The 19176-nt window shown below is 33.0% G+C and overlaps 2 protein-coding genes across 2 annotated transcripts in view; one reads left to right on the forward strand and one right to left on the reverse strand.

The window, feature by feature from the left end:
• The window catches only part of LOC126880454 (JNK1/MAPK8-associated membrane protein), a 40938-nt gene extending 27573 nt beyond the window's left edge, over positions 1-13365 (reverse strand). Inside the window, exons 1-2 of the mRNA XM_050644321.1 lie at positions 13023-13365; positions 12684-12896 (exon numbers count right to left, since the gene is read on the reverse strand). Coding sequence (XP_050500278.1) covers positions 12684-12896; positions 13023-13267 — 458 coding nt within the window. The 5' untranslated portion in view covers positions 13268-13365. The remainder of the gene's footprint in view (positions 1-12683; positions 12897-13022) is intronic.
• Positions 13366-16104: 2739 nt separating this feature from the next.
• On the forward strand, positions 16105-18761 carry LOC126880448 (cullin-4B-like). Its single transcript, XM_050644311.1, has one exon. It carries the CDS (start codon positions 16300-16302, stop codon positions 18565-18567), a length of 2268 nt encoding a protein of 755 aa, XP_050500268.1. The 5' UTR covers positions 16105-16299; the 3' UTR covers positions 18568-18761.
• Positions 18762-19176: the final 415 nt, after the last annotated feature.

Consider the following 19176-nt stretch of genomic DNA (forward strand, 5'->3'; position numbering starts at 1 on the left):
ATTTAATTTTAATATAAACATGGCGAGTTTAGCATCTTTTCCGAATATTCAGCAAAATTTAAAAACGGGAAATTTAACTGCGATTAAAATATTATATACCATTGCTTTTGGGGATAAGGGTGTTCCACGAAAACACAGAAAAACTTTAGGTAAGTTTAGTGGCTTCAATTTCAATAAAAATTCTGAGGAGTATTCGAATAAATTGAGTAGCATATCTGAGGTAGGGATATCAGATTTGATAGCAATTTGTAATATTCTTGATTTAAACTACACTGGCTCGAAAGACGAGGTGACCGAACGCGTTTGCGCATTTCTAAACGAACCAAAGATGGAAGAAAATGACGATAATTTAGAAAATGACGAAGATGATGACGTAACAGACGAAGAAGTTCAGGAGGATTTTCAGAACGACGAGAACGATGATTCAGACGACGTAAAAGAAATCATTGGTGAAAGACGAAGAGGAAAAAAGCCGGAATTATTTTCGTTGACATTCAGGGACGTCGAAGAAAGTATAAGAACTTTCGATGGCAAAGACGAGTATCCCGTACGTAAGTGGATCCAAGATTTTGAAGAAGTAGCTGAAATTATAGGGTGGAATGATTTACAGAAACTAATTTTTGGAAAGAAACTACTACGAGGATTAGCCAAACTATTTGTCCAGTCGGAGAGAGGAATAAAGACGTGGTCTGTGCTAAAGAAAAAGCTAATAGCAGAATTCGAAGAAAGTATTAGCAGCGCTGAAATTCACAAAATGTTGATGAATAGAAGACTTAAGAAAGATGAGTCCGTGCAAGAATATGTACTGCATATGAGGGAAATAGGTAGTAGAGCCTACATAGAGGAAGAAGTGATTATTCAGTATATTATTGATGGTATACAGGACGATACTAGCAACAAAATAGTACTGTATGGGGCAAAAAATTTCAGGCAGTTTAAAGAAAAGGTACAAATGTATGAAAAAATACGAGCAAGTATGAAAAGAACGATAACGAAAGAAAAGGTACCAGATACTAGAAGCCATAGAGATGAAACCGCCAAAGGAGATGCAAAGAAAGTAACCCACAAACCAAAAAATGAAAGAGCAGGATGTTGTTACAATTGTGGAGATAGAGGCCATATATCGAAGAACTGTCCTAATAAGAGCAGGGGACTCAAATGTTTTAGTTGCAATAAATTTGGACACACATCTAGCATGTGCACGCAAAGGCCAAGCACAAGCAGAGCCGCAGAAGAACCCAGCACGTCGACAAGTATCGCAACGATTGATGTAATACCCAGCAGTGCAGTTAAGCTCAACATTAACGGTGTAGAGCTGATAGCTTTATTTGACACTGGAAGCGAAATTACGGTTATCAGAAATGACGTGTATGAAAACCATTTTCAAGGCATTAAGTTGACCGCAGAAATTATAAACTTACGAGGAATTGGTACTAATAGAGTCTCGACATTGGGAACTTTTACGCAAATTGTACATGTTAACGATGAAGAAATGGAGTTGAAAATACATGTTATACCAACCGACGCATCTCGATTCACGGCAATCGTTGGAAATGATTTGACCAGAAAAGCCAATGTTGTTATAACGGATGGTGAAATAACAGTACGAAGAAAAGAAGACGAAAACTTTCTTATGAAAATATCACTAGACAGAAAAGACGAGGAATCTATTGAAGTAAGTCACATTGAAGACGACCAATGCAGAAAAGAAGTAGAAAGAATGATAAAGGAATATGAACCAAGAAAAATATTTTCAACGGAAATTGAAATGAAGATCATTTTAAAAGACGAGGAACCAGTATATCAAAGCCCACGGAGATTATCAATATCTGAGAAAGAAGACGTACGAGAACAGATACAAACCTGGCTAGATGAAGGAATAATACAAGAGAGCTGTTCAGATTTTGCAAGTCCGATTGTTTTAGTAAAGAAAAAGGACGGAAATACTAGAATTTGCTGTGACTATAGGAAATTAAACAAACGTGTTTTAAAAGATAGATTTCCTTTACCATTAATTGAAGATGTAACCGATAGCCTACAAGGAGCTAAATATTTCAGTACGATTGATCTTAAAAATGGATTTTTTCACGTAGCCGTCGAAGAAGGAAGCCGTAAGTATACATCTTTTGTGACGCCCGATGGACAATACGAATTTCTAAAATGCCCTTTTGGATTTTGCAACAGCCCAGCAGTTTTTCAAAGATTCGTCGCTCACATTTTTAGAGAACTCACTAGAAAGAAGATAGTAATGTATTACATGGACGACGTCATTATTTTGAGTGATACCGAACAAGAAGGACTAGAGAGACTTAAAATAGTTTTAGATAGAGCGAAAGACTATGGACTAGAAATCAAGAAGAAGAAATGTCAATTTTTGAAGAGAAGAATAGAATTTTTGGGTTTTATAATCATGGACAATAAAATTGAACCGTCGGAAGAAAAATCGTTAGCCATAAAAAGATATCCAACACCAACTACTGTAAGACAAGTACAATCATTTTTGGGACTAACTGGATATTTTAGGAAGTTCATACAATCTTACGCACTGATCGCTAAGCCGTTAAGCGATTTGCTTAAGAAAGACCAACCGTTTACATTTGAGGAACCTCATATAAAAGCTTTTAAACGATTAAAATATCTTTTGACTAGCGGACCAGTTCTGGAAATTTTCAAGTCGGGTTATGATTTAGAACTTCACACAGATGCAAGCAAATACGGATACGGAGCTTGTCTGATGCAAAAATCTTGTGTAGATAATAAATTTCATCCGATATATTATATGAGCAAAAAGACGACACCAGCTGAAGAAAAATACTCTAGTTACGAATTGGAAGTACTAGCTATCATCCAAGCGGTAAAGAAGTTTCGTACTTATTTATTAGGTACTAAATTCAAAATAGTAACAGATTGCCAAGCTTTTCAGAAGACGATGGACAAAAAAGATCTAACTACGAGAGTGGCAAGATGGGCTTTACTATTAGAGGAATACGAATATGAAATAGAACATCGAGCAGGCACCCGAATGTCTCATGTTGATGCTCTTAGCAGACATTGTGCTGTGTTGTCAGAGGACGAACAAATAGAATGTGGAATTATCAAAAGGCTAAAGATAGCTCAAGAAAAAGATGAATATATTCAATCAATAAAGAAGATATTGGAACGTGAAGACGAATATAATAATTATTTCCTAAAAAATGATATTTTATATAAATACGTAGACGGTAAAGAACTTATAGTTGTACCAGAGGCTATGCAAAATGATATTTTAAGACGCTCACACGAGATAGGACATTTTGCAGTGACGAAGACGAAAGAGGTACTTGAAAGAGAGTTCTATGTCAAAAAGGCAAAAGAGAAGATCAAAAATATCATCACAAATTGCGTAAAGTGCATTTTAGGAAATAAGAAAGACGGGAAAAAGGAAGGTTTTCTAAACCCTTTACCGAAAGAGGGACCACTTCTCACTTACCATGTTGATCACTTAGGACCCCTTTTGTCAACAAATAAAAATTATAAACATATTTTGGTTATAATTGACGACTTTTCGAAATTTGTGTGGTTGTATCCAACAAAGAGCACTACCACAAAAGAAGTTTTAGATTGTTTAGCTAGACAGCAACAAATTTTCGGGAATCCTAAACGAATAATAACGGATAAAGGAACGGGATTTACATCTAATGAATTCAAATTATATTGTCAGGAAGAAAATATTGAACATCTCACCATTACTGCAGGTGTACCAAGAGGAAACGGTCAAGTTGAGAGAATAAATCGGATAATAATTCCTGTATTAACGAAACTATCTATTGAAAACCCAACCAAATGGTATAAACACTTAAGTAGAGTGCAACAAGCTTTGAATTCGACGTACCAGAGAACAATAGACTGTACACCGTTTGACATATTATTTGGAAAGAAAATGAGAAGTAAGGAAGACATAAAGATTCAAGAATTAATAGACAAAGAAGTTGTCGAAGAATTCTCTGAGCAGAGAGAAGAGATGCGAATTCATGCTAAGAAGCGCATTGCAAAAATTCAAGTAGATAATAAAAGAGGTTATGACAGAAGAAGGAAAGAAGCTAGAATATACAAAGAAGGAGACCTAGTAGCTATAAAGAGGACACAGTTTGGACCTGGTCTGAAATTAGATAAAAAGTTTCTTGGCCCTTATGAAGTTATCAAGGTGAAGAGAAATGATAGATACGACGTTATCAAGGTAGGAGTTCATGATGGTCCGAACAATACGTCTACTTGCGCCGAGTATATGAAGCCATGGATCGATGGGGAATCGGAAGAATCCGAGACGGATTCTTGTCAGGAGGGCCGAGTGTAGATATTTTACAATAAATCAAAATATTAATTTAAGTTTATATGTGTATATATCCATGCCCCACATATGAGCTCATATCGTTCGCCGCAAGATCAAGGCGCGAGACGGGAGACGAAAAAGGGAGTCGCATATTACCATCAGCAACAGTAAGACGTGTGTGTGCCTAGTAACAAAAGCTACCCTAGTTTTGTAAGTGTTATCAATAAACATATATTCACAAATTCACTATAAACGTATTACTTAAGACGACGACGTGTAGATCTAATAGAAGACGACGACGAATAAAGAAATATCGAAAAGACCTACAGTAGTAACATGCCTTTAGATAGATATATGTATTTCCTTAACGGTTTTGATATGGATCTGTTTAATATAAGCCTGGGCCAACTGAGGAGATCTCTTGCCATGTTATAATTAGGTCTCATCTTGCAATGTTGTTGTATTTTATTATTGTATTTGTGCTTTGTATAATTTTATTAATTTGTTTCAGTTACATGTGTTTATATTTTATTTTTCTAACTGTTATGTTTAACTGAATATCTTGCCTGGTGATTTTTCAAGCTTTTGCTTTTCTTATTTTTACTTTTTATACTGTAATGAATGATTGTACCTCATATTTTTTTTATTGTATTATTGTATTTTTACTGTTAATGGGGTTTTCCCGTGGATAAATAAATAAATAAATAAATAAAGATTTATACGCAAAATCTTAGTCCAATGCTATTTAAATGCATTCATTTTTTTTCGAATACTCAGAAAAATAAATAAAAATTTTTGAAAAATTTAAACGCAGATTGAGAGATTACATTATTACCGACGGCCAAAAGTTTCTGAAAACATCTATAATGTTTATTTTAATAAGTTACAGGGATAAAAAAAGAGAATATTTAGTCTGATTTTTAAGTTCAAAAATTTCATTCAAAAGAAACCTTTTGTTTATTCTAAGGGACTTTCAGCCCTCGGTAATAATGTAATCTTTCATTCTGCGTTTATATTTTTTAAAAATATTTATTAGTTTTCTCAGGATTCGAAAAAAGAATGCATTTAAATAGCATTGGACCATTAATTGTTCTTGTTATGACACATTCGTAAATATAAAGTTTCAAGGTTGATTAAAAAAACAGAAATAACATTGATTTTTTTTAAATCACTGAAAGGGGGGTCGTGAACTGCAATGACGACGTCGACATGGGGGGGGGGGGGGGTTCGTCTGTAAACGACGAATTACGACGGAGGGGGGAGGGTATTAAAAAGTTACAATTTTTTACGACGTAGTTTATGGATGCCCCCTAATTAGATCACCTAGCTAGATAGGTATTTTAGTTAGTTAGGTGGTACCAAAAATAATAAAAAATATTTGGTGGTACCATAATTTCGGGTGACTTTGACTCACTTTCGAAGTTTAAATGTAGATTTCAGTATCCTCAATACATAAAAGTATATTTCTTAATTTATTTCTATTTGAGTTATTTGAGTCTTAAACTACTTCTTTACAAAAATTACACTAAAAAATAAAGAAGTGCTTACTTTATCATAAAAAAATAAAAATGTAGTGTGCAAAGTTGACACCAAAAGACACCCGCTCGTGTCGGGTGACTTTGTCTCAAGCTATATTTTACATTTAACTCTGTGAATATTATTGTTTGGGCTGAAGTCACCCTACGAGTTGAATCAGAAACGATCATTTTGTTAGGTATAAAAAATATTTATTTAATTTTCTAACAAAAAACCTAAAACTAACATGAAACTCTACATAGGACCATTTCTTAACAAAAAATGAACAATAAAAACGATTTGTAACCTTTGCTTTTAAATCTGGAAGTTCCATGACCATGTCAAATGGCTGTGTGAAATCGGTATTACCCAAGTGGTAGGATTTTCTTATGGCGACTTTGGGCCATTGCCATAAACTTCTTTCACCCAGTACTTGCACCATTACTTCTGATAGCTTTGTAATTGCTGTGTAATTTCCCTAACTCCTACTACTAGCAACACATTTGTAATTTGAGGGAGTCTAAAAAAGGTTACATTATGTCGTTAGTGCTATAATAAACTCTGCAGTTGTTACAAAGCTAAATTCAAATTTAAAATCAGCCTTTACTTACTTTAATTTAAATATAGATCCGTGTAAATATAGATCCGTATAGATAGAACGAATGACCAAAATCCGTTAATCAACAGACTGGGCCAAAGTCACCCGAAAACCGTTAAATTCTGTAGCACTTTGCAAATAAAACCCGACCTTTCTTATTGTCTATGTTTAGACTGAAATAATGATACAAGGCGGTTAAGAATTCGCAGATTTTCAATATGCAACTATGCAATTATTCTTACCCTTGGAAGTATTATTGGTTGTCAAACCAATTTTTACAGTCAAGAAATCTTATGTGAAATGGCTACATTTTAGAAATTCTTTTTTTTTTGTAATATAACAAATATTACTGTGTTTTATTAAAATTTTTCTAAAGTTCAATTGGTACTGATGGTGCGATATAATGAAATTTACTTGATAATATATTCTACAAATGCCGTAGTTACTAAAATATATTTCCCCCAAAATGAGCCAAAGTCACCCGAAATTACGGTACATGACCCAAAAAGACTGAGAACCGCTGATCTATAGCAAATTATGAAAAAATACAAAGATTGAACTGGGCAGGTCACCTTACAAGAATAGACAATAATAGAACACCTAGTAGAACACTTAGTGGAACCATGGTGGGACATCAGCCAGTAGGAAGACCAAGGAAGAGGTGGATACACGAAGTGAGAACCGATGCTAAAGAGATATTGAGGGTGCATAACTGTAGGAGAGCAACCAGGACAGAGATATTTGGAGGCGGACGCTGGTAGAGGCCAGGGGCCAACTTAGGCTGTAGTGCCATAGGCGAGGGTGTGATTGTGTAATCAACAGGGGAAAATGTGACAATATAAATATACAGCTGTTATTTTAAGAATTTCAAGAAATTTATTGGGTGATACCAAGGAATTCATGTAACTATACGCACGAGTTGTATGCATTTATAGTTAATCACCAATTAGACATAATACTGATTTCAGAAACACACTTCACGAAAAAAAGTTTCATAAAATTTCACAACTATAAAATATATCACACAACACATCCAGATGGAACTGCACATGGTGGGACAGCAATCATTATAAGAAACAACATCAAACATTACCAGACAACTCACTATCAAAAAGCACATATTCAGGCCACAAATGTAGTTGTAGAAGACTGGACAGGACCTATAACTTTTTCAGCTATATATTGTCCACCAAAACATTCAATTAAACAACCAGAATTTAAAACCTTTTTTGATAGACTTGGACCTAGGTTTATTTGTGGCGGAGACTACAATTCAAAACATCTAATGTGGAGATCTAGACTTATTAATACCAAAGGCCGTGAACTACAAAAAGAAATACTAATAGATAATCTGAACATAGTAACCACAAGGGAGCCAACATACTGGCCTACAGACCCTGCGAAAATTCCAGATCTCCTAGATTTTGCTATAGTGAGAGGAATAAATGAAAAATACTTTAAACCAAAGTCTTGTTACGATTTATCCTCTGACCATTCACCTGTTATCATAACTGTAAGCAAAAACATAACAAAAATAGAAAGGAGCTGTATATTACACAACAACAAAACAAATTGGAGTTATTTTAGATATCAAGTAAATAATCAAATCAATTTAGACATCCCACTAAAGACCGATAAACAAATCGAACAAGCAGTAGGACATTTTAACGCAGTTTTACAGGAAGAAGCATGGAACTCAACACCATTACCTACAAATCGACATATGAACAAACACTGTTCCAATACAATACATGAAAAAATAATTGAGAAAAGAAGACTCAGAAAACAATGGCAATAATCAGGATCACCTCAAAGTAAAACAAACCTCAATAAAGCACAAAAAGACCTAAAAAAATTGATAATAGCAGAAAAAAATGCAAGTTTTCAGGAATACCTAAAAAAACTAGATGCAACTCAAGCCACTGACTACTCTTTATGGAAGGCTACAAGGACTCTACGAAGGCAGAACTATACAGTCCCACCACTAAGAACACAAATAGGACAATGGGCGAGAAGTCCTCTAGAAAAGGCCGAAACATTTGCGACACACCTTAAAAAATTCTTTACACCAAATGATTCTTTACAAACTGAAGAAAAAATTATTTCGATACTCACAAAACCTTATCAACTAGAACTTCCTGAAAAAAGATTCACAAAAAATGAGGTAAAAAATATTATACAACACAACATCGATCCAAAAAAGGCTCCAGGATACGACCTGATTACAGGAAAAACCCTTCAGCAACTCCCAGTGAAAGGCTTCCAATTTCTGACACAGTTATTTAACTCTATAATGAGACTAGGTCATTTCCCATCACAATGGAAACTAGCACAAATAACAATGATACTAAAGCCAGGAAAAGAACCAGAAAGTGTACAGTCCTACCGTCCTATTAGTCTTCTTCCAGTGGTATCCAAAGTTTTTGAAAAGCTGACACTTACTAAGCTAATGCCTATACTAGAAAACAAAAAACTAATACCACCACACCAATTTGGGTTTATAAAACAACATTCAACAATACAACAGGTACATAGAATTGTAGAGAGAATCAACGAGGACTTTAAAAATAATAGGTACTGCTCGGCGGTATTTCTGGACGTAAGTCAGGCATTTGATAAAGTCTGGCATAAAGGCCTATTATGTAAACTAAAACAGAATTTACCTACAAATTACTATATACTCTTAAAGTCATATATCACCAACAGAAACTTCCAGGTAAAGTATGAGAATGAATACACAAACATACAACAAATTCTCGCTGGGGTGCCCCAAGGAAGTGTACTAGGACCTATATTATACCTTATATTCACTGCTGACTTACCGACAGATACACATATCACTACAGCCACATTTGCGGATGATACGGCAATACTATCATCGAACAAAAATCCCAAAATAGCCTCAGAAATCTTACAAAATAATCTAAATAAAATTCAACAATGGATGACAAAATGGAGAGTCAAAATTAATGAAAACAAATCGCTACACCTAACATTTACCACGCGTAGGGAAACATGTCCGGCTGTATACTTAAACGGTAAAGGAATCCCACAAGGGGATGAAGTCAAATATCTAGGTATGTACTTGGACAGAAGATTAAACTGGCGGAAGCATATATTTACTAAGCGAAAACAACTGGGTCATAAGTTAAGAACCATATATTGGCTGTTGGGCAAAAAATCAAAACTATCAACTGAAAATAAAATATTAATCTACAAATCCATCCTAAAACCAGTGTGGACTTATGAGATAGAATTATGGAGAACCGCTGCACATTCCAACATTGAAATCATACAAAGATTTCAGTCCAAAATATTGAGATCAATACTAGGAGTTCCATGGTTCATAACCAATGAAGCCATCCATTGGGACGCCGGACTACCATACGTCAAAGATGACATCAAAAAGTGTGCGAAAAAACATACAGATAAACTTAAAGTGCATCCAAACATGTTAGCAAAAAATTTAGTGAATAAACCACGCACTGTTCGTAGGTTAAAACGAAAAGTTCCGTTAGAGTTAAGTGAACAATAGGTACCAAATTAATGTGTATAAGTTTATGTCAGAAATAGTCAGTGTTATAGGCTAAGTTTTAAAAAAGGGGTGCATCACTGGATGCCTCCGTACATGTCATTCCTAATTATTGTCAGTCCTATTACTTATTGTCTGTTATCTACCTAAACATTTAGGTTTAGATTGTATAGCTAGATTGTAATAAATGTGGGGTTAATAAAAAAAAATGTAACTATACATTTATCCAGTTGTTGATCAAGCTATAATATGTTTGGTACTGTCTGACCAAATTCACTTTGTATTTGGGATTTGATGTGCACTAGTGTTGGCATTAAGTATACCAGAAGCTATCAGTTTCAGACTGAATGTTACAGAACAAACATAATAGGGATGTTCACAAAAAATTAAAAAGTCATTTCAAACATGTAAAACGATTAAGAAACACCCTAAGTCATTTCAAACATGTAAAACGATTAAGAAACACCCTAGGAATAATTGTCCAAAATTTCAACAAAATTGAAAAAGCCTTTCTATAAAAAATCTTTATTAGAAATCTAGCATTATTTTAAATTTCAAGAACGCTTCTCTATTGGCCTGACGTCACTAGTTGCATACCCCAAGCGCGCGCCATTCTCATAGTGTTACTGTTTACCTGTTTGACGTTTCAGGTCATTTTATTTCTCTTCTTGTTTTATCAGGGTTAAAGTGGAGTTTTATAGTGAATTTGTTTAGTTTAAAGTGGATAGACTGTTTGTAAGGACATATTTTGGGTTTTACAAAAATAAACAAATAAAATGGAAGAAGGTTTTCAGAAAGCCGATTCGTATAAACTACCGACTGTAGTGTAGATGTAACAATGGTGTATGATTTATTGGCATCTTGTAAAAAAATAAATCTACCACAGCTTTACTGAGTGTATATTCCATATAATTTTTCATGTCTTCTTTAAGCTAAAAAAATAAATGCTTAATACTCCACAAAAAAAAATAGAGAAAGTTGTATGTATGCATTGTACGCATGCATATTGTATACATACATTGGCTGGTTATTACTTTACCTTGGTTAGGTGTATTAAAAATATTTTTATTCTTCTTCATGTGCCTTGTCCGTTGTGGACGTTGGCTATCATCATGGCAATTTTAATTTCATTTGAGGCGTTTCTGAATAACTCAATCGATTTTTGTCCAAATCATTGGCGTAAGTTTTTAAGTCATGAGTGTCTTTTCTTCCGTGTCCGCATTTGCTCTCTATTTTACCTTGCGTTATCAGTTGGAGTATACGATATTTATCATGCCTCATGATATGACCGAGATATTTAAGATTTCGTTTCTTAGGTACTTGTAAAAGAGATTTCTTTTTGTTTTCCCATTCAACGCAATACCTGTACGTTGGTGTGGGTCACCCAGGATATTTTGAGGATACGTGGGTACACCCACATCTCGAATGCCTCTAGCTTTTTCATTAATGTTTCCATTATTGTCCAGGCCTCTGCGCCATATAGCAAGACCGGAAATAATAACATTTTAGCAGCCGCATTTTTAGTGGGAGAGATATTATGTCGCAATGGGTGAAAATATTTCTCATGCATGTTGTTAAATGTTGCTATGTCCTTTTCAACTCTAGATCTTATTTCGGTTGTTTCGTATTTCGAGTTGACAACTGTTCCAAGGTAAAAAATATTTTTGAACTTGGGTATTATACATTTTCATTTCAACCAATCTTTTCATTAAATTATTAATGATTTTAATATAATATAAAGTCATACCTACATCCACATGTAGTTATTTGAAGGTTTACTTTTACTGTATGTATTATTAGAATCCCGCTTTTAGGAATATCCCAGTTTAAGGAATACAAATTTGAGGTCCCGAAACTTTTTCATTTACTCTTTAAGGGGGTAGGTGCAAAATCTTGGTCCAATGCTATTTAAATTCATTCATTTTTTTCGAATCCTGAGAAAACTAATAAGTATTTTTGAAAAATGTAAATGCAGAAAGAACAATTACATTATTACCAAGGGCCGAAAGTATCTGGAAAACTTCTATAATGTTTATTTTATTAAGTTAGTTCTTTAAGTTAGTTATTTTTTAAGTTCTACCTGCAACAAACCATTTCTTTTTCTGTTTTAAATTGGCTGGAACGGTAATAAAAATCTTGTCAAAACTGTTTTTTGATGTACTTACACACCCAGGAACAAAACACCACTTATTTGACTTTATTTTTAATAATTAAATACGTAAAAAACTGCGCACATTCAAATACACTTCGTAAATAAGTATACAAAACTAGTCGTTGATCAAAGACGTTACGACTGCTGACGTCACAGACCGTAGCCTCGCTGCAGGGTACCGTTTTTCTAGCCTCCAAGAAAATCAACATTATGAACTCATTTATCTTAAAAAATATACATTTTTAAACAGTTTTATGATTGTTACGTTTTTATATACCTTGTAATCTATTGCATTTAACTATATCTAAAAATTAGTGAACATCCCTATTGATTCTAAACAGAAAGATCTGCACAGAGTGTACATTCGTTTCCTACCTTGCTTAAAAGTTCCACAGATCTACATGGAATGTACATACATTCGTTTCCTACTTCGCTTAAGAGTTCCACAATCTCCATTCTATTTGTGTGCATCATAGTGAATTTGGTCAGATAGTAAGTAATTAACTATCAGTGTTTTCAAATTTTTTATAATCTAATCGTTACTTGAACTGGAATTTAAACTTGCCCAAAAACTTACAATGGATAAACAGCTTCCTGTGTGCAATATACTTTCTTCTCGTAGTTTGGAATGGGATTATGAAGAAGTGTATACCAGTCCGCAATACTTCTGACTTTACAACTATGTATTGTTAATTTACCAATTGGGTGTGACAATATTAAGGAAATCACAGCTGCTACAGCGACTTCAATACAAGCAACTGAATGCAAAATAAGAATGTCTTTGTTGAAACTAAAAATAATATTTATTAGAAGACTAAGTTTTCACTCTAATGGCATATAACATATCCCACCAGAATGAAAACTATGAAAAATATTTATTAGTTTAAATTGTTGAATTGAAAGGCCATTGCATTACCTTCGTCTCATTGAAATCATATCGATAAAAAAACAGTGCAAAACGAGCATTAATAGAACAACAAATCCTAGATATAGCCAATCGTAGAAAAAAGGTTCATCTGTACATAATTCACAAATATAAGTAGTTTCATTTCTTCTAAATCCTCTAGGACATGGGCCACATTCGCTCAACTCGTAATTTGATAATTGTGTTCTTCCACAATATAAACCAGGACAAGACATGTTATTTAAAATTGAAATCATTTTGAATAAATATTATATTAATGTTTATTTTTATTTATATCTAAATCAAAGGTTGACACTGACACATTCACCTCTTTACTCTTTGACAGCTTTGACGTCTTTGGTATAGGTTAGGAACTAACTTCTACTTGTGAGTTGTCATCTCCATAGTACCTCTACTTGTGGTTTGTACAACCAAAGTGTTCATTTTTATTTATTTTTAAATTTTCTCATAAAACAGTAGATTTTTAGAGAGAAGTAGGGATGGCGGTTTTTGACAAAACACCGGCTTTCGGTTATACCGGTTTTTTGCTTACGGTTTAACCTGGCGGTTATAACCGGCCAAAAAAACCGGTTTTTTCCAAAAACCGGTTTCGGTTTTTCGGTTACAATGTTACATTTACAATGCACTTTAGTTTGAGATACTCCACAACTCCACTCGACTCGATACTCGATATCAGTATGATCAAAATTAGTACTATCGAAAGAACATCAATATCAATATAAATAAAACAGAATCTTCAATAAAACGATATTTTATTCTATTAATTATTATATGTATTTATTATTATATATTTATTGATTATTACTAAATATAATATAGCGTAAGATTAATATATACATATTGCAATAATATACAATTTAACCCACCCATTTCAACTTATAAAAAATTTCCCAGGCTCTTTTCAAATGGGATTTAAAAACCATAATATCAACATAATTAGTCCTGTCGCCAGGGGGGGTACAACGGCCTCCTTAATTCAGATGGACTTACCCAAGTTTTTTTTATATATTTTGACCCGCAGAATACGAATTTTTTGGGTAACAGTTGATCCGGATGTCGATAAGATTGTTATAGACAAAGAACTTGAGGAATTACATAACAGCGATTTCTCGCAAAACAAAACATCTTTTTGTATTTTTTGGGTCATTTTAAGCAAAAAATATTCCTACAAGTTTTTTCGTAGAATGCATAGTTTTCGAGATAACCGCGGTTAAACTTTCAAAAAATCGAAAAATTGTAAATTTTAAACCCGAATAACTTTTGATTAAAAAATAAAGTAGCAATTCTGCTTACCGCATTTGAAAGTTTAAGTCAAATTATATCGGTTTTGATTATTTGCATTGCTAAAAATTTATTATTTTATTGTTAAACAAAGCTGTAAACTGTAGTAAACACCTAGTATGTGAGTGATGTTTTCTATGATTTCTCATTTAAAATCGAACGAGTAGGTAGAGTAGCTACAAGTGCAAGCGAGGCAATTTCTACGTAGCATGCGGTAAAACGCATGTATTAGGCACGGGAAACCTATGTGTTTATAGATTAGTTTAACAATAAAAAAATTAATTTTTAGCAATGCAAATAATCAAAACCGATATAATTTGACTTAAACTTTCAAATGCGGTAAGCAGAATTGCTACTTTATTTTTTAATCAAAAGTTATTCGGGTTCAAAAATTGCAATTTTTCGATTTTTTGAAAGTTCAACCGCGATTATCTCGAAAACTATGCATTCTACGAAAAAACTTGTAGGAATATTTTTTGCTTAAAATGACCCAAAAAATACAAAAATATGTTTTGTTTTGCGAGAAATCACTGTTATGTAATTCCTCAAGTTCTTTGTCTATAACAATCTTATCGACATCCGGATCAACTGTTACCCAAAAAATTCGTATTCTACGGGTCAAAATATATAAAAAAAACTTGGGTAAGTCCATCTGAATTAAGGAGGCCGTTGTACCCCCCCTGGCGACAGGACTAAATTATTTTACTTAAAAATAAATTGGATAATGCAATTTATCTTTTATTTTTACTACGATCAAAAAATATTGATCATGTATTTCTTTTAACTCGTTTGTATATTTGTATAATAGGTACATTTTATCTCATACTTCCTGTACGGGTGTCTCGTTTTGAAAACGTAGGGAAATCCTTGGAGATACGTATTCGTAATCGGCAATTCGACATTCATAGTCGGAACATTATTTTGGTAATCAGAAAAAGTCATTCGCCCACTTTCAATGTCCAAGTGTGAAAAATAGATTATGTTTGCGTCTACTTCAACCAGATCACGTCTTATGTAAATATTATGATTACAAATACCTTTTCAACGAAATATTATAATAAAAGTTAATTGTTTCTGGCTGATGTGAGCTTGCACTTTCAGTTTGCTTCTGTATTTATAAAATAAAATTTGAATTATGGTTTTGTTTGGAATAATTACGTGAGAATAATAATTATGATTGGGATCCAAAATAATACCTAACCTAATCCTAATCACCGTAAAAACCTAATAACCGGTTTTTACTTTAAAAAGAAAAACCGGTTATAACCGGGACAAAAAACAACCGGTAAAACCGGTTATTGCGAAGTAAAAAAACCGGTTTTAGGTTAAAACCGGTAGGTTTTTCCCATCCCTAGAGAGAAGAAAAGAAATGAAATTTAAAACTATATTTTTCCACAACACAGTGAAACACTGGCCTAATAAAATCTCAGGGTCAATAATATTTGTTAGCGGTTTCAAAGAAGTCTTATTTATTCTTAGGTTTATTTTTCAAGAAATTTAAATACAGTCGGCTTTAAAACAGATTTTTATCATTAGATGAAACAAATAGGAATATGTTGGAATAAGCATGGAATAAACCGGTAGCGGTTTTCCCCGATTCGTAAAACATTTCGACTTGTATCACTACTAATATTTATTATTTTGATTGATGTTCTTATAAAAAAATAACGATTTTTAATCCCGCAGAAAGAAATAGTTTCCTGAAAAAATTATTATACTGTTCTAAACATATGGTTGTATATCCTTCCCAGTAGACAGGTACATTAAAATTGAAAATATGAAATCGCAGAACGCAGAACATTATAACCTAAATGTCAAGACAAGACACCAACAAAATAAATATAAAATCCTTCAACTTCAACGATATATTCTCAAAAAGCACCTTACAGTTGATTATTAATTAAAGAAGTATACACCTAAGTTATGCTTATAATTTATTATCAAAATTAAAAAGAGTTAAGAAAATCGTCCACACTAAATAATAAAAATGAATGAAGAATCAGATCCTATACATCATAGATCGAACTTTTCCAGTGTTGCAGAAACCAGAGGTAATAGAAGCTTAAATTTGATTAATAGCAAATCCACTGCAAAGAAGTTAATCATAAAAAATCTGAAAACCCGGCCAGTGCTGCCTCCTGACTACCAAGAACAAACATGGAAAAAATTGGAAAGTGCTATATTTGCAATCCAACAGGCTGTATCAAATCAATACTGTTTAGAGGAACTGTATCAAGCAATTGAAAACCTGTGCAATCATAAAATGGGTCCAATTTTGTATGATCGCTTATATAATTTGACTGAAGCCCATGTTTCCACTAACATTGAACAGTTTTTATCAGAATCCATGGACAGTTCTTTGTTTTTACAGAAAATGAATGAGCATTGGTTGGCTCATTGTAACCAGATGATGATGATTAGAAGTATATTTTTGTATTTAGATAGAACATATGTTCTCCAAAACCCCAATATCGTTCCAATTTGGGATATGGGCTTGAAGTTATTTAGTAAATACATTGTTTTAAATAGACTTATTCAAACTAGATTAGTAGAAGGTCTGCTGATGTTTATTAAGAAAGAAAGACAGGGTGATACAGGTAACAAAACATTACTCAAATCTCTCTTAAATATGTTAACTAATTTGCAAATTTATGACAATATCTTCGAACAAAAGTTTTTGCAATCAACTGAACATTTTTACGCAGCAGAAGGTCAAAAGTTGATACAAGACCTAGAAGTTTCAAATTACTTGACTTATGTTGATAAAAGAATTAAGGAAGAGAAAGAAAGAGTTATTAATTATTTGAATTCAAGTACTGAATTTGAACTAATTCACATAGTTCAAAAACAGTTGCTTGGTGAACATGTGATTATTATACTACAAAAAGGTCTTGATCAACTATTAAATGAAAACAAAATACACGATCTATCTTTGTTGTACCAGTTATTGGGCCATGTTAGTAATGGACACGTCGAGTTGTGCAACCATTTTAAGATTTACATTAAAAAGAAAGGAAATTCTATGGTTATTGACACTGAAAAAGACAAAACCATTGTACAAGAATTACTAGATTTTAAAGATTCCTTAGACAATGTAGTCATTGTATGCTTTGATAAAAGTGATAAGTTTATGAATGCCCTTAAGGAAGCCTTTGAATATTTTGTTAATCAGAGAACAAATAAACTAGCTGAACTTACTGCAAAATTTGTTGATTCGAAGCTACGTGCAGGGAACAAAGCTGCCACAGAAGAAGAATTGGACCATCTTTTAGACAAAACAATGGTTCTTTTCCGTTTTATTCATGGCAAAGATGTATTTGAAGCCTTCTACAAAAAAGATCTGGCTAAAAGACTTCTCGTAGGCAAATCAGCAAGTGTAGATGCCGAAAAGAGTATGCTTAGTAAATTAAAGCAGGAATGTGGTGGAGCGTTTACTTCAAAATTAGAAGGTATGTTTAAAGATATGGAACTTAGCAATGATATAAATTCTTCCTTTAAATTTTACCTTAAAAGCAGTGATCTACAGTTAGCTCCCATAGATATGACAGTGAATATTCTTACTATGGGCTTCTGGCCAACATATCTTACTATGGATGTTATCTTTCCAGAACAATTCACAAAATTTCAAGACACATTTAATAACTATTATTTGAGTAGATACAGTGGAAGAAAACTCCAATGGCAACCTGCCTTACATCACTGCATACTGAAAGCAACATTTAAGACTGGCAAAAAAGAATTAGTTGTATCGTTGTTCCAAACTTTGGTAATTTTGTTATTTAATGAGTATGAAGAAATTAGTTTTGGAGACATAAAAACGGCTACAAATATAGAAGATGGGGAGTTGAGAAGAACTTTACAATCTTTAGCTTGTGGAAAAGTGAGAATCTTAAATAAAATTCCAAAAGGAAGAAACATTGAAAATAGTGATAAGTTTAGATTGAATAATGAGTTTTATAATAAATTATTTAAAATAACTATAAATCAAGTTCAAATTAAAGAGACAGCAAAAGAACAAAAAGATACGGAAGAGCGAGTATTCCAAGATAGACAATATCAAATCGATGCTGCTATTGTTCGTATAATGAAAATGAGAAAAGCACTAAGTCATAATTTGCTAATTAGCGAACTGTATGCTCAACTTAAGTTTCCTGTAAAACCGGCTGATCTAAAGAAGTGTATAGAATCACTTATTGACAGAGAGTATATGGAACGTGACAAGAATAAACCAAATGAATATAACTATGTAGCTTAGGAAATTATGTTTTATTATATTTTGTTTGACTTCTATACTTGTAATTTTTGTGTTCTATTGTTAAAATTATTCAACATGAACTATTCAAAATACTAAATACATCCATTGAAATTTTAAGTGTTTCTTTATAAAAACTTGCTTCTGTTCAGCTATGTATCAATATATTCTGGGCAAATAAAAAATTGTAGAAAAGATTTTTGTCATTATGTTCTATTTTTTAGTTATTTAAATACAAATTTACAGTCTACTCCACACTAACACTTAGAGAAATAAGTAAATAGTTTATATTTTGAAGTATGTTTGTTATCATACAGGTACCCAAGTAGGTCTTCTGACCAGATTAGTTTCAATCTGCTATCTTCCAAGGGTTGATCGAATAGGTCTCTTATGAACATATTGTTATGATCTGATGTTCGTTTTTTGTATTTATTCAGGCTAGAGTGGCTAGACGAAATTACATCTTTTATTAATTAGATTTTTAGATCGCTGTGTAAGGTTAGATTTATTAAATACCAAGGTGCTCCAGATATAGTTAGTTCGCTAAACTCTGGCTGGTGATTTTAGTAGGTAATTTTTTTGTTTTTGGCCAATTTTGGCAAAATTACTAAC

This window comes from Diabrotica virgifera, chromosome 2 (assembly GCF_917563875.1).
Source record: "Diabrotica virgifera virgifera chromosome 2, PGI_DIABVI_V3a".
NCBI lineage: Eukaryota > Metazoa > Arthropoda > Insecta > Coleoptera > Chrysomelidae > Diabrotica > Diabrotica virgifera.

Bases quoted from the DNA above. Each gene is read 5' to 3' on its own strand.
- LOC126880448 (XM_050644311.1), top strand. From the start codon at position 16,300: ATGAATGAAGAATCAGATCCTATACATCATAGATCGAACTTTTCCAGT.